This window comes from Amblyomma mixtum, chromosome 2 (genome assembly GCF_055824585.1).
Source record: "Amblyomma mixtum isolate Tamu chromosome 2, ASM5582458v1, whole genome shotgun sequence".
In the NCBI taxonomy this organism is placed as follows: domain Eukaryota; kingdom Metazoa; phylum Arthropoda; class Arachnida; order Ixodida; family Ixodidae; genus Amblyomma; species Amblyomma mixtum.
Genome location: NC_143013.1, coordinates 251258127 through 251271663, shown reverse-complemented (window position 1 = coordinate 251271663; position 13537 = coordinate 251258127). Strand labels below are relative to the sequence as shown.

Sequence of the window (13537 nt, the reverse complement as noted above, 5' to 3'; positions counted from 1 at the left end):
TTTCAAATAAACTGTACAGCAAGTGAAGTGCATATTTTCGACAGCACGTTCGCGTTACCCGTGGCGCTACTTACCACCACTGCTCCGTTGCTTGGGGCAACCGTGTTTGTTTACGAACAATGGAGCTATTGCGCTGATCGCCGGCTGAGTTTGCCGTTCAGAGATTCAGATAAAACATCGAAATCAGTAGTTCTGGATGCGACGAGCAATGAGCCGCAGAAATCAACTCGAGGAGCTAAGGAAGGTAATTACAAGGCAGCTTTCCAGCGACATCGAGCAATGCATAACGCAAAGCGACGTAAAGACCGTCGATCACATTGTCGCGCAGATGACACGCTCGGAGACGTGGCGCAAGTTTCAGAAGTCGTACCTACTACGCATGGACCCAGATGAGCACGGAGAGGAAAAAGACTTTATTGCAAGAAGCCGCTGCGAGGCAGTGAACACTCCGATAGATAAACTGATTCGACAAGACAGCACGACTTCACTCGCTAGCATGCTAAGCGAAAGTTCGTTGATGGGAGGAAACGTGGTTTTGTCCCCCGATAACATCCGTGAGGTTTGCAACCTCATACGGTCGCCGTCACCGTCTTCGAAGCTGCACGCCATCGACATTCTGAACAACGCTTCCAACTACGAGAATCTAGTCGCATGCGACGAGTGGCCCGTGCTCGAAGAGTGGATCAGGTCGCTGCTGCTCCACCCTTCGACCGTCATCAAGCGCGAGACACTGCGTCTGTTCTGGACAATGCTCTCCACCGGGGGCATAGTGTTTGAGCAGACTTACACCAGCTTGCTGTTGGCCGTCAGAGACCAAGTGTGCAAGCAGAACGCGTCGTCAGCGCCAAAGCACGGCCGCAACCGCTCCACAGCAGCGCCAATCAACGTCGTCGAGTTGTTGAACATGTACCACAGAAACTTACCACGCCACTGGCTTCGATTTCCTCGCAAAGCCGTCAGGCACGTCATAGAACAGGCGCTCGTGCTGATGGACGACACCATCTACGACAATTTTTCGCGCATATGGAAGTCCTTCGCGTCCGTGGACGTCCAAGCAACGTGGCTTGGCAGCTGGTTGCACGGAGCCGAAAGTCGTGCTGTCGTCTTCGAGTGCTTGGCGGACCACACGAACATTTTGCTCCACGCTTTACAGCTCGTGACAAATTACAGGAAGTTTCCGGACCTGTGCCAACGTAACACAGATAGCTACGTCTACGCCGCTTGTGTTCTGTTGCGTGTGTTGATGTACAAGTCTGGCAGGGAGCTTTTCGACTCTCTGAGCTCTGGTGGAAACACGGAGAAAACATGGTTTGACGTCTTTATAAAGGTTGTTCAATTCGCTAAAGTTCTCTGGGCATCTAAGTACGAAAAATTTCCAGCATTCCTAGCTATTTTGACTAGAGTGGTGTCGCTGATTTGCGGCCTCACCGAGAGCCCGATCCTTCCTTTGCAGGCTGAAAGCCTCATAAGCACTTTGGTGGAGTCAAGCAAAAGCAGCTCGAATGGCCAGTGCAGCACACACTTGCTGTCCGAGTGCTTCAACGCGATGTGCTCATCAGCCCCTGGCTTGGCCCTTATCACAAACTGCACATACAAAGCTTGCAAAGTGCCTCAGATAATACTGTCTTCGACAAAGCGGGCAATAGAAAGGCGCAGCGAGCACGGACTCTGCACCCAGTGCATGTCCAATTTCCTGAGGGCAAGTGGTCAGATAGTCCGGGAGCCAGAATATCTCCTGTCCGGAGGCTGTGCTGGAGTCGTCAGGCTGCTGTCGTCGGCGTCGCAGCTCGCAGCCGCGACGAGGGAGGAGGATCTGAAAAATAGTTTGGCGGGGTTTGTAAAAGCTTTGCTTTCGACCAGCCTGGGAACTGCCTTGCTGTCTGTTGGCACCATCCCTGAAGCCTACGAAAGGATTGTGTTAGACATTACGGACGTGTCTGAGAAAGTGAAGTACTGTACTGTGCACATGCCGTCCCACTACTCGCACGACGACTTGGTTCTCTCAGCAAGGATGTGCATCTGGACTTCTAAGCATGAACTAAGGTCAAGCCCTGAAAGAGTTCAGGAACAGCTGTTGCATATGATGTCGCCATTCCGACAATGTAAAACCCTAATTGGAAAGAGTGTCAGCGACTCCTCTGACACCTTGTGGAATTCAGTTACTCTTCTGGCTGTTGAACAGTGCCTTTCAGAAGAATGCTTGGTGGTTGCCCTTAACGTGCTCAAGGGACTCGTGTGCTGCCTAAAGACCTACTTGTTTCTTCACAGCAAATACTCAGTTTGTCAAAGGCTACAAGAACTTGCTACCCAGTTTTGCACTGATGAAGGGAACCTTATTCTCAGTGAAGTGACGTCCAAAATCAGTGAAATTGAAGAAAAAATCAAGTCCTGTTACAGTAATGGGCCACTGGCACCTTCGCAGATGTCACGAGCTTTGGCTGGTCTTGAAAAGGTTCGTGTAATTAGTTTGAAGCATGCCAGTAACAAAAAGGAGGACTTTGAAGCCCTTTTAGAGAGTAACAGAATATCAGCTTCAGCGTTCTCCGACATTATTGACTTCGATGACAGTGACAAGGATAACATTCTTCCATCTGCAAGGTCACTTACGGCTGAGCAGAGCTGTGGTGTTCAACTGACTGTTGAACGCGGCCTCTGCTCAGGGCTTCTATCATCCGGTAGTGAGGACCATGCGAAGAACCTCGAAAGACTCATTCACAATGGCCGCCACTTCTATGGTTCATCGTGCTCTAAGGACAGCTATGATTTCTTGCTTGCAACAGTGTTTCTGCTCTTGAGGGGAAGCGTAGCGAAGTCATCGCAGCTCCATAAGTTCCTATGCGACAGGGACTGCTACACCCTGTACTTTCATGACATGGATGGTATCTGTGACACGCTGGTGTGCGCCTCCTTTTGCCAGCTGTTTGCGCTCATCCTCAGAGACCAGCTGCCAAGACTGTACCACGCATTCAAGATGTACAGCTACGAGCCCAGCAATGTTCTCAAGCACTGGATAGGGCAGTTCTTTTGGGGCTGCCTTAGCTTCGACGAGATTGCAGCAGTGCTACTCATGGTGATAACCCTTGGGGGCAAAAGCCTGCTTTTTGTCTGCTTGTCGATGCTCAAACACATAGAACAACAGGCTTTGCAAGCTGTCAATGAGTTTCACTTCATTGCCATGCTGAGGGAAGTGGAAATACGCGACTTCAAGCTTGCCGCTTATGCACAGTATATCAGTTCATTGCTTGAACAATATGAAAATGTGGTTCAGAAAAGCTTGCATATGTATGCACACTAGCTATTTAATATATGCAGAGTTGTTTTAAGCACAGTGATGGTTGTCTTTTGTCTTCGTCATCAGTTATTAGCAATTAAAGTTATTGAAATTGGGTGCTGTGGCATAACTAGTCCACCGGTAAACTAAATTAATTCGGGAACACTGCTGGTACAAAAAATTTTGTGCATACTCTAAAAAAGAATCAAAGTATGTTGTATTTGTTGAAGACAAACATTTTCCAGCAAGAAGCAGATTACACAGTTTTAAATTTATTTAAATATTCTTAATTTTAATTGGCATTCTTAACTTAGCAAGCATATTAGCCTTATAACTGAGCATTGCCACTGCCATTAGCACTTGAAGAAGGACGTGTCAGTGACTGCGAGTTTGCAAAAAAATATAGAAGCAAGCTGCACATGTATAACCACCAAAGCATCTGGATTACTCGATAACAAGCTGAATTTTTTAATTTGAAATAATTTAAATGCCACTATTACATATAAATACTTTTTTTTCACATTGCTTAACTTTCGTGCTTGCCTCAAAAACTTAGTGAATAAATTATCTGCTTTGCTCCATGAATTTCTTCATGCTGAAATGACAAATAGTTAAAGGGAAACTGCATAGGTTTTGGAAATCAACGAGCTTAAGAGGGTCGAATGTGTGAAACTTGCAGGTAAAACATGCGAAGTCTTTTTGGGCTAGCGCTTGAAATAGTGAAGTAATCGCCGATTAAAATACGGATGCCCTTCAAGCTTCTCCTCAGCGCACAACGCCAAGTGGGGGGCGCATGGTGACGTCATCGAAGGTATATGTACATTTCCAACGCGCAAACGCCTGCTTTGAAGGAAAAAAAAAACCAACGCCACTGAAGGCAAACCCTGCTGAGAGTTGTTTGGCAGCGTCTAACGAGTCAGGGCAGGGTGTGGCTGACGACAGCAATAGTTTGAAATCATACCTTCCGTGACGTCACGCTGAATTTTCCTGCACTTCTCCGATGCGTTGAGGAGAAGCGCAAAATTCAATAATCGATTACGTCACTATTTTAAATGTTAGTGCAAAAACACTTGGCATGCTTTACCTACAGCCTATATAGATTTGAATCCTTGAATATCGCAAAATTCTGAAAAAAGTGCTGCAGTTACCCTTTAATGAACAGGCTGTGTGTTTATACCTTCTCGTCTCTCATGTAAAACTTCTCATTGGTTCTTCAGGCAGGCCATCTAAACAAAAAGTACCATGCTGTTAGTACTCGTATAGAGCCAACAGCATAGTCGTGTTTCAACAAAGTGTCAAAGCGCTCACCTTCCTTATCGTTTTCTGTGCACAGTGGGCCGAAAAGTCCAAAAGGACAACTGCACTGTCCTGTTGTTGGGTTACATTTTGAACCTCGAGGGCATTTGCACAATAGATTGCAACCCGGACCGTAAAACATATCGGAGCAAACTGAAAAAAAAAGGGGGGGGGGGGGGGGGGAGAGAACAACATTTGACTTTGGGACCTTGTGCTGAAACTATGCTGCACACACGAAGCCCCATGCATTACATTAGACCAGCAGTACGGTCTCTGTTCAAGCGCGGCACGCTGAGCGTGCGAGCAGAGCTGCAATTAAGTCTGCACTGTCAGTAGCACGACAGGCGAACAGCTTAGCTGTGCAGTTAATCTGCATGAGGACATACTAAGTGAAAACTAGCTACTTAAAATAAAACAAACACTGCACAGTTGTGGATCAAGCTACTGTAAGCGTGGCCCACAAAGGCTAGCCGAAATTCCAGATGGGCGCTTTCCATGGAGAGAAAACGTGCAAGACCGGAGCAGCCCGTCTTTTCTTCTTTATATATCAATGGAATTTGCATTAACGGGTCTAGCTCTGAGCTGATCACATTCTGAATGTAGGAGCTTATGCTTCTATATGCTGTTTTATCAGTGGACAGGACTGCTGAAAAGTTGGGAGGGAGTCAGAATTTTTTAAAATGGGCTCTGATTTAGAAGAGCGTGCTTTTTGGCATAGCATTGTCAGTGGTGTAGTGCATCAAAATAGAGCTGAAACATGAAAATGAGCAGGCTGGTTAACTAATATTGAATAGTTAACTTTTCACTATTAATGTTAGGCTCCTTATTTATTGGGCCGCGGTGGCTCAGTGGTTATGGCGCTCGGTTGCTGACCCGAAACACGTGGGCTCGACCCCGGCCGCGGTGGTCGAATTTCGATGGAGGCGAACTTCTAGAGGCCCATGTACTGTGCGATGCCAGTGCACGTTAAAGAACCCCAGGTGGTCGAAATTTCCGGAGACCTTCACTACGGCGTCCTTCATAGCCTGAGTCGCTTTGGGATGTTAAACCCCCATAAAACCTTAGGACTGTTGCCCACCGCAACTGATATCCATAACAGTTTTTATAATTTCGAAACTACCATTAATTTTTGTGGCCGCCGCAGCCCAAGCAGTTTTGGGGCCGCACACGGTCAAAACTGAAACCGCACGACCAGAAAGATTGCTAGTCCCCCCTACAAGCGCGCGTCACTCGTCGACGCGCCTGTCACGTGTCCTCTGTCCGCTCGTCACACCCACTCAGGCGCTCGCTGCGAAAGGAGCACGTGGCATACGCACCACTGTGAATTTTTTGAAGCGAAGAGCTTCACTACCCGCACCACAGCCGCGCTTCGCATGAGCCGTCGGAGCCAAGTTTGCCACACCTGCGCATGCGCGAAACCGAGTGACGTCACGCGCGGCGCAGGTGGCCACAGCCGCCGCCTGACCTTTCGGCGCAACCGCACGCTACTGCGCATGTGCGCCGCCTCCTCACCGCCGCTACTACTGCGCGCTCGCCTCCTCGCCACCATTTGACCTTTCGTTGCAGCCGCGTGTTTACCACAGTTACTACGCATGCGCAAGGAGGGCTATATAATGCGCTTGCCTACACCGGTATCGTGGTGCTCCCAGTGCATTGCGCGCGAACTGCGACAGCCATGACGTCAAACAAAGCATAACTGCAGGTTTTCGCTTGTATATCCAGGCTTAACCAGAGCTAAGCCACTGCCATTTTTTTTGTGCAGTTTTTGCATTTGCAGTTCCTATAAATTTCCACTCGACACTTCATGTCTCTCCAGCGATTTAAGAGTTTAATCATTTGTTTTCACCAATATAGTTTTTGCTCCCCAAACGCTAAAATACTCCTATATCAGCAGGAATAAAACTACTACTGCTTGCCCTAGACCCATGGTATTCTGATGGGAGTCTGCAAATACGTTTTATACGTCCGCGCAGCCTTTGAGCGCTATTTGGGGCCCCTTTGCACCGACGCTGCATGGTGTCGTGAGCCACCCGAGCCGTACCCCGGAGTCCCCGTCAGTCATGCTGTCCCATACGGAATGCCCTCGGCATGTAATTGAGAACCGCTGTCATGGTTTCCTTTCGCCAAAATATATGCGCCAGTACTTTTTACACCTTTGTCTTGCATTACGCAAGACGTCCTGCATAATACGAGCAGTCATTTCAGCTTCTAGCTCGTTTGGACGGAAAACAGCACAAAGTCATGGAGCGCTGCAGCAGTTACTTCCATTACAAGTATCGTCAATGCACCTAGCTGCGGGAGCCCCGATACACAAATTCTGCAGCCGTGCATTCAGGGAAGACGGGAAGGCAACTATATGCAGTTGACTTTCATCACGGAAACGTTAAAGGCGCTCGTAATGAAGTAAGGGGTAAACAAGCGCTGGTTTTTGCAACCACAACGGGCATCATACTTAGCCAACGAGAATCTCGTACACACAGCTCTCTTGCGACAAAAGTTTGTTGCGCGTTGAAACTAGTACAGGTGCTTAGTTACCGCAGTCGATTGAACGCTTAACCATGCGCCGGGCACTTGCCTTTCTCGCAGTGAGGACCAAAGCGCCCAGGGGGACACCGGCATTTTCCTCTGACGGGATCACAGCCATGGTCACCGCACGAGCACGGGAGTGCGCAGTTCTTTCCGTACCGGCCCTCGCCGCATACTGAAACATTCAAAGCAGCCCGTCCATTCTTAATGCAACCGTATGCACTATGCACGTGGACAAAATAAAGGTCAAAGACGCGTGCACACAATGCTGAGACACGAATGACAAGAAAACACGCTCCAGTTTTTTCTTAAGAGACGGTAAGAAAAACTTGCCGTCTTTTGTCAAGCAACTAAACATGGTTTTGAGCAGGCTGCTTAATAAAGTTAAATTTGATTGTTCATTAGTCTCGAGCTTTGTAAATAAATCAGCAACACTAGGAATTTTACCGAAATTCACTCTTCCCCTGAGAACCAATGTGCAACTGAAGAAAAAACAAGGAGCATTAAACAGAATGGCGTTTTTTGTGCGTAGCGAGAAAAGAGTCACGAGCGCGCTAATGCGCTGTGAGTGCGCCTTGTCACGCTTAAGTTTTGAGCCCACACTACTGTAATGCGAAAAAATTGGTGCGTTTCACTCTTCACGTACAATCTACTATATTTACGATAAGCTCCGATTTGCAGTGCACGTGTACGACTAACAAGCGCCAAAGTGCGACAACGACGCTAATGATGATGATTACGTATTTTAATGGTCCATGGGCATCTTTTGCCAAGGAGCGTCATGGCACAAGCTGTTTTTCGTCCATACAAGGTGGGGTGGAAGACGCATTTTTCTTAGCATTTAGCCCCGGAAAAGACGAGGATCAGACCAGGGGAAAGCTTGTACCGGTTGGGAACCGGTAGGTACCCGGCCACACTGGGGATCGAAGCCTGCACCTACCGAGGTCAGATCCCCAGTATGACAAAGAGGATTCTTCAAGCATGCGTCTATTCTTTGTAGCATTTTTATATATATATATATATGTCTGCGCCATACGAACCTTCTTCACAGAAGTTTCCAGTGAAGCCATCAGCGCAGGTGCAGTGTCCAGTTTTTGCATCGCAATAGCCACCGTTCTGGCACTGACAGTTCTTAGCGCAGTATTCTCCAAACGTGTTTTTCGGGCATCCTGTGAGGCCATAAAGAGAGAAAATAGACTCTTTAGCCACGATCTACAAAATTTAAAAAATAAATTAAAGACAGAGGGAGACAGCGAGGGAGAAAAGCCACTGACCTCAAACGCTTGAGTCGCCTGTAAAGTTTTCTTCCTAAAGCGCACCTAAATTAGTAGGCGAAACCAGCTTGCAGTATATGCAGCATAGACCCTCGAGTGTCATTCTACTTATACAGGCAGCTCCAGTGTGAAAAGGAACAGTAAGCTTGCATGAAAGGACGAGGTCTGTTACGTTTACACTAAACCTAAAGATATCTTTCTCAGGGACATGATCCGCCCAAAGAAAAGCTATTTAGAACAAAAGGAAAATGCGTGAATTTCATATGCTTTAGAGTGTGTGTGTGTGTGTGTGTGTATGTGTGTGTGTGTGTGTGTGTATGTGTGTGTGTGTGTGTGCATGCGCGTGTGTGTGTGTGCGCGCGCGTGTGTGAGTGCGTGTGTGTGTGTGTGCGTGTGTGTGTGCATGCGTGCGCGTGTGTGTGTGTGCGTGCGTGATTGTGATTGCGTGTGTAGTCAACACCACCTCTGCAAATAACTCGCACTTCAACACTTATAACACTGACCTAGAACTGTCGTACAAAAGGAGGTGGAATGTTATCACTGTGTTCATCTCCAGCGCGCCCTCAGTCTATTTAATGATTTAACTTATAAAAAGGGTTAGTAATAAACCACCTTTCGATTTTTATGGCACGCGTTTGCTGTTCACTCCACTTTATAACTTTAAGCCGTGGCTAATAAAGACAGTAAGAATATGCGAATTGAAACGGCTCCTCATCCCTACTGAAATTTCGCTTGACTCATTTGCGAACGCGCGAATTGAAACGGCTCCTCATCCCTACTGAAATTTCGCTTGACTCATTTGCGAACGCGCGGTTAGGACAAAATCGTGGTTTCAAAAGCTCGCCCATCGCGAATAATCAACCGCCTTACCTTTAGAGCATGTCGGTCCCAAGAAGCCCGGTTTGCACCTGCAGGCCCCGGTCACCGAGTCGCAGGACGCGTTGTTTCGGCACTCGCACTCCAGCGAGCACCCCGGTCCGTAGTGGCCTGGAGAGCAGGCTGGGAGAAGCGTTGGACGACAGCAGTGAGCCGATACTTCAAATTCTGATTGCACCTGGAACTGTCGTGCGTGCATCCACTCACTCGTATGGTCAAGCGATATGCTCGGGAGAAAGGAAGTGCAGGTGCAAATCTAGGGCCTTAGCCTGCCTTAGGCAACAGAGACTTGCAATGAACTTTCTATTTACATATTTAAAAGACATTGGACATCTCGATAAGCTTTAAATTCACTTGCACGTTACCTTCATGCATTCTTCATGCAGTGAACTTCGTCAGCCCATTTGTCGGACTATGCACTCCATCATTCCATAGGTTACATCAATACTCGTCATTGCATCCTTAGTACCCATTTCATGGCCGCATTTTATCTTCGTTTTTTTTTTTAACCTCTACGACACTGCTCTCCTTCTGTCTTTATCTCCCAAATTCCCCTCCCTACGCAGAGTAGCATGCCAGCAATTTTTAAACGCCGGCTAAATTCTCTGTATTTCATTACAGAGTCTCTCTCTCTCTTTCGACAGTCTTATTGCAGCAGCTATTCGAGCGAAAGTAGCCAATCTCGAGTGTTAGGGATACGCTGAACTATATATACTGTCTTCTCTACGTGGCAGTTTTATCCAACAAAGTGTAGATTCGGTCGTTCAGTATTGCGGATACTTGTGTGAAGACTTTGTGAGGCACTTAATCACCTCTAAGTATTCCCAAACTTAATTCTCTGTGCCCCTGTGACTGAGAGCCAGCATTAGGATGTGTGCATGCTTATGGTATTTAGTAGCAGCGAAACGGCGTGCAATAGACGCTCACCCTTGTCGCACCTCGTTCCGTAAAAGCCAGCGGTGCAAGAACATGCCCCTGTTTTCGGGTCGCAGCGTCCGTGAACACAGGAGCAGTTAGAAGAGCAGCTGACGCCATAAGTACCGGGTGGGCACTCTGTAAGGCACCGAGTCGCGTCAACACGTAGATTTATAGCATGGGAAGTTGAGAAGAGTCGCGGTTGACATAGTAAGACGTGCCTTTTTCGCACTGCTCTCCGGTGACCCCTGGGGGACACCGACACTTCCCGTCGGTCGAGTCGCAAACGCCCCCGTTCTTGCAGTTGCAGGAGTTCAAACAGTAGCTTCCGAAAGTACCATTCGGACACACTGTAAAAGGTAGGGATGGTAAGGTGAACCTTTTACTACATATGGGGAGAAATGAAACAATCTGATAATGCGGGCAAGAGTGCTTGCCAAAAAAAACAAAAAAAACAACCTAAACAACAAAACTGTATACTGTGGTGGTTGAAAACAAGTGATAAACAGAAACCGTGATTAAAAGGGCGCCACAAAATGACGAGTCTTGTTTTGCAGAGACGAGGCAATTTTTGGCTCTGTGGTGTCTTCAAACAGGGAGCTAGCGAAATGCAAGGATGCCTGAAGCGCGTGAATTTAACGCACAGATATCTACTGACGCGTGCTTCGCGAAAATGCAGAATTATCTAATCAATTTAAGGGGATGACTTACAGTGTTTGTCAAAGCCTAGTATAGCTTCCCATTAAAAAAATGGCGGATACATATACTGTAGGCTAGACAAATCACACTAGTTATAAAATATATCATGGTGATGTAAAACCATGCGAACGAATAAAAAGCTGAGGGGTGACAGGCTTCATGGTTTAAACAGCTTTGGTTCATCTAAAATAATCACCCAATAACTGCCTATACCTATTATGTGAACGATACTCAGACTGTAACAGAAATGGGCTAATCGTAAAAACACTCACTTTAGCCCTGTTCCATGAAGCAATATAATAATTAAGTTAGAATGGCAAGTGGTACTTAAATTTGCGAGAATTTCTCTCGCACGCCTTTGACGAGACTTAAAATGTGCGTATGATATACTGGGTGTTTCGGCGAAAATTTAGGTAGTGTTGCAAGATGGACTTAGACGATGTTTTCGACTTGTGAAGACAGTACGGACAGCGTGAACTTTCGTCACCCTTCCGAGGCTGCTTATCGCCTTCCTGGTTGCATTGTGGGACGGCAGCAGACGCTGGGCTTTAAACTTGTGTTTCTGGCACCTGGGCTACTCCCGCACTCTTACCACACGTGCTACAAAAAAGCGCAAATGACACGTACTTACATACACCTACTAGTACGTGTACCCGTGGTCGTGGCTGTGCGCCCCCTTCGGCCCCCAGGTTTCCATTTCACTCGATGTAGACAGTCCTTGCGCCACAACACCGAAGATAAAGTATTTTTCGATATTTAACAAGTGATTAGAGTTATCATTAACGGCAACTTAAAATTTCTGTATTCAATGAGGCATCTGAAGTTTTAACGATTAACCGATTTCAGTTAACCTGCTTACTGATTAACACGTCTCGTCTGCTTTATGACGTCCGCCACTCCTGAGTCTACACTACGCCGAAGAAACTATCACCTCGAAAGTCTTTTTGTCTAAAATATTAATTACTCTGGATGTTTTCTGAAACACCCAGTATATAAGTGAACTGGCGGTGAGCGTTAATTTCAAGTAGCTATAGGCTTCGTCGTGCACCAACCTTGGTCGCAGATGCTCCCCGTGTAGCCCGCGAAACAGTCGCACTTTCCAGATGCTCTGTCGCAATAGCCGTGTGCGCACCGGCATTTCCGCTTGCACCCCGAACCGTAAGTGCCGCTCGGACAAGCTGCAAAAGGAAACGGAAATGTCAGGACTCCAAAGAAAAAAAAATTCGCAGGGGCATTTAATAACAACATGTGTTGGCAATGCGATAGAATTAGCAGATATCGATGCTTTTACAGGAAGTGGTGCCACTTCCGGTCTGGTGACGTCATTCGACCGGTAGTCTGGTGATGTCACTTCCCGTAGCCAATGGAAATGCTCAGGCCTGGTGACGTCACTTTCATCCAGCCAATGAACTGTAACCGACGGCGCATTTTGGCCCCTTAAAGCTTCTAATGCTATCGCATTAATAACGAGCAACGCTGTCGTCGTTAACAGAGTGGATTGTGTGCTGCGACAAGATATTGCCTTCCGTCGAAAACAGGTAGGCACATACACGATGGCATGGGTGAAGGTTGAGAACGTGAGCCGCGAATGCTGTTTTCGCTGCGGTAGTTTTTGGTTCGCTTTTCTAAATTTAGTTTTATAAGAAATTAGACACCTCAGACGCCATCTCTTGGCAGTACATACAGACGGACGCTTTCCCAATCCTCCACAGACTACATCTCATACACCCAACATTACGCGCCGACACACGTCCTTGGCGCCAGGCCTGCCTTACACTCTTCCACATTTCGTGGGGATGTGGGGTCAAACCAAACAATCTAAAGACGCAAAACACGTCTTTTGAGCGATGGGAGGCGCTGCTGACCAGCGATAACCTGGAGGATTAACGGGCCCTCATACAACAGGTCCGCAGGACAGCTCAAGCCAGTGGAGCACAGGAATGGGGGCCCCACCCATAAGCTCATGCACCCATAAGCTCAAGCAACTTATTTTGATTCAGTAAAATTTTTCCTCCTGCGCTAAGCTTAACCCTCTATTTCTGAATGAAACACATCACCTTTGGCAACTCACGAAGATGAAATTGCAGGTCAAAGTACGTAGAGGTGGCAACAGGATATTATATGGCTTTCCGACTAAGCTCATTATTGGGCCCGTTTCGCACCCTATATTGATCTGCCTTCACAGGAGGCTGCAGCTTTCGCTACATACTCTTACGCTTCCTCCTGTGTACGCATTACTGTGGACAGCATATTATATTTAAAATCTTGATTGGCAAGACATTCCCACACAGCACGTTGGCTGTGTTGGAATGTGACAAAAGAAGTAGAAGCTTTTGCAAAGGAGCACTTGCTGATGCAGTAGTTAGCCTCCAATTGGGGCGAAATTCGTACGTGCTGTAGCTCTCTGTGCTGTAGCTCTCTCTGTAGTTGTTCTCTGTGTGTGACAAAAGTGATCAGGCTGCTCAGGCAGGAGTGCTCAGGATACCACATGCGGACTCTTAAATCGACTACAAACTCACCTGGTCAAATCACTGTTCTGTATTCCCCTCCCGAAACCACCAGCGCAAATATTTACATCCCGCCACTCCCGAACACCCCTTACCCGGAGTACAATCACGAGCGACGCATTACCAGAGCTAAGGCCCTTCGCAAGCTCTACCCCCAATCCACCCCTGCCGTC

General features: G+C 47.3%; 3 protein-coding genes across 3 annotated transcripts in view; 2 read left to right on the top strand and 1 right to left on the bottom strand.

Annotated features, from left to right (window-relative positions):
- Positions 1-7301, top strand: part of LOC149363514 (cation-dependent mannose-6-phosphate receptor-like) — a 42249-nt gene extending 34948 nt beyond the window's left edge. The window contains exon 7 of the mRNA XM_089573514.1: positions 7154-7301. Coding sequence (XP_089429640.1) covers positions 7154-7196 — 43 coding nt within the window. The 3' untranslated portion in view covers positions 7197-7301. The remainder of the gene's footprint in view (positions 1-7153) is intronic.
- Positions 101-3387, top strand: LOC149363515 (uncharacterized). The gene has a single exon (XM_089573511.1). The coding sequence runs from the start codon at positions 197-199 to the stop codon at positions 3293-3295; it is 3099 nt and encodes a 1032-aa protein (XP_089429637.1). The 5' UTR covers positions 101-196; the 3' UTR covers positions 3296-3387.
- LOC149363513 (uncharacterized) overlaps positions 391-13537 on the bottom strand; it is a 42672-nt gene continuing 29525 nt past the window's right edge. The window contains exons 15-23 of the mRNA XM_089573510.1: positions 11910-12035; positions 10380-10508; positions 10171-10296; positions 9238-9366; positions 8134-8262; positions 7143-7268; positions 4580-4720; positions 4449-4497; positions 391-1813 (exon numbers count right to left, since the gene is read on the bottom strand). Coding sequence (XP_089429636.1) covers positions 4460-4497; positions 4580-4720; positions 7143-7268; positions 8134-8262; positions 9238-9366; positions 10171-10296; positions 10380-10508; positions 11910-12035 — 944 coding nt within the window. The 3' untranslated portion in view covers positions 391-1813; positions 4449-4459. The remainder of the gene's footprint in view (positions 1814-4448; positions 4498-4579; positions 4721-7142; positions 7269-8133; positions 8263-9237; positions 9367-10170; positions 10297-10379; positions 10509-11909; positions 12036-13537) is intronic.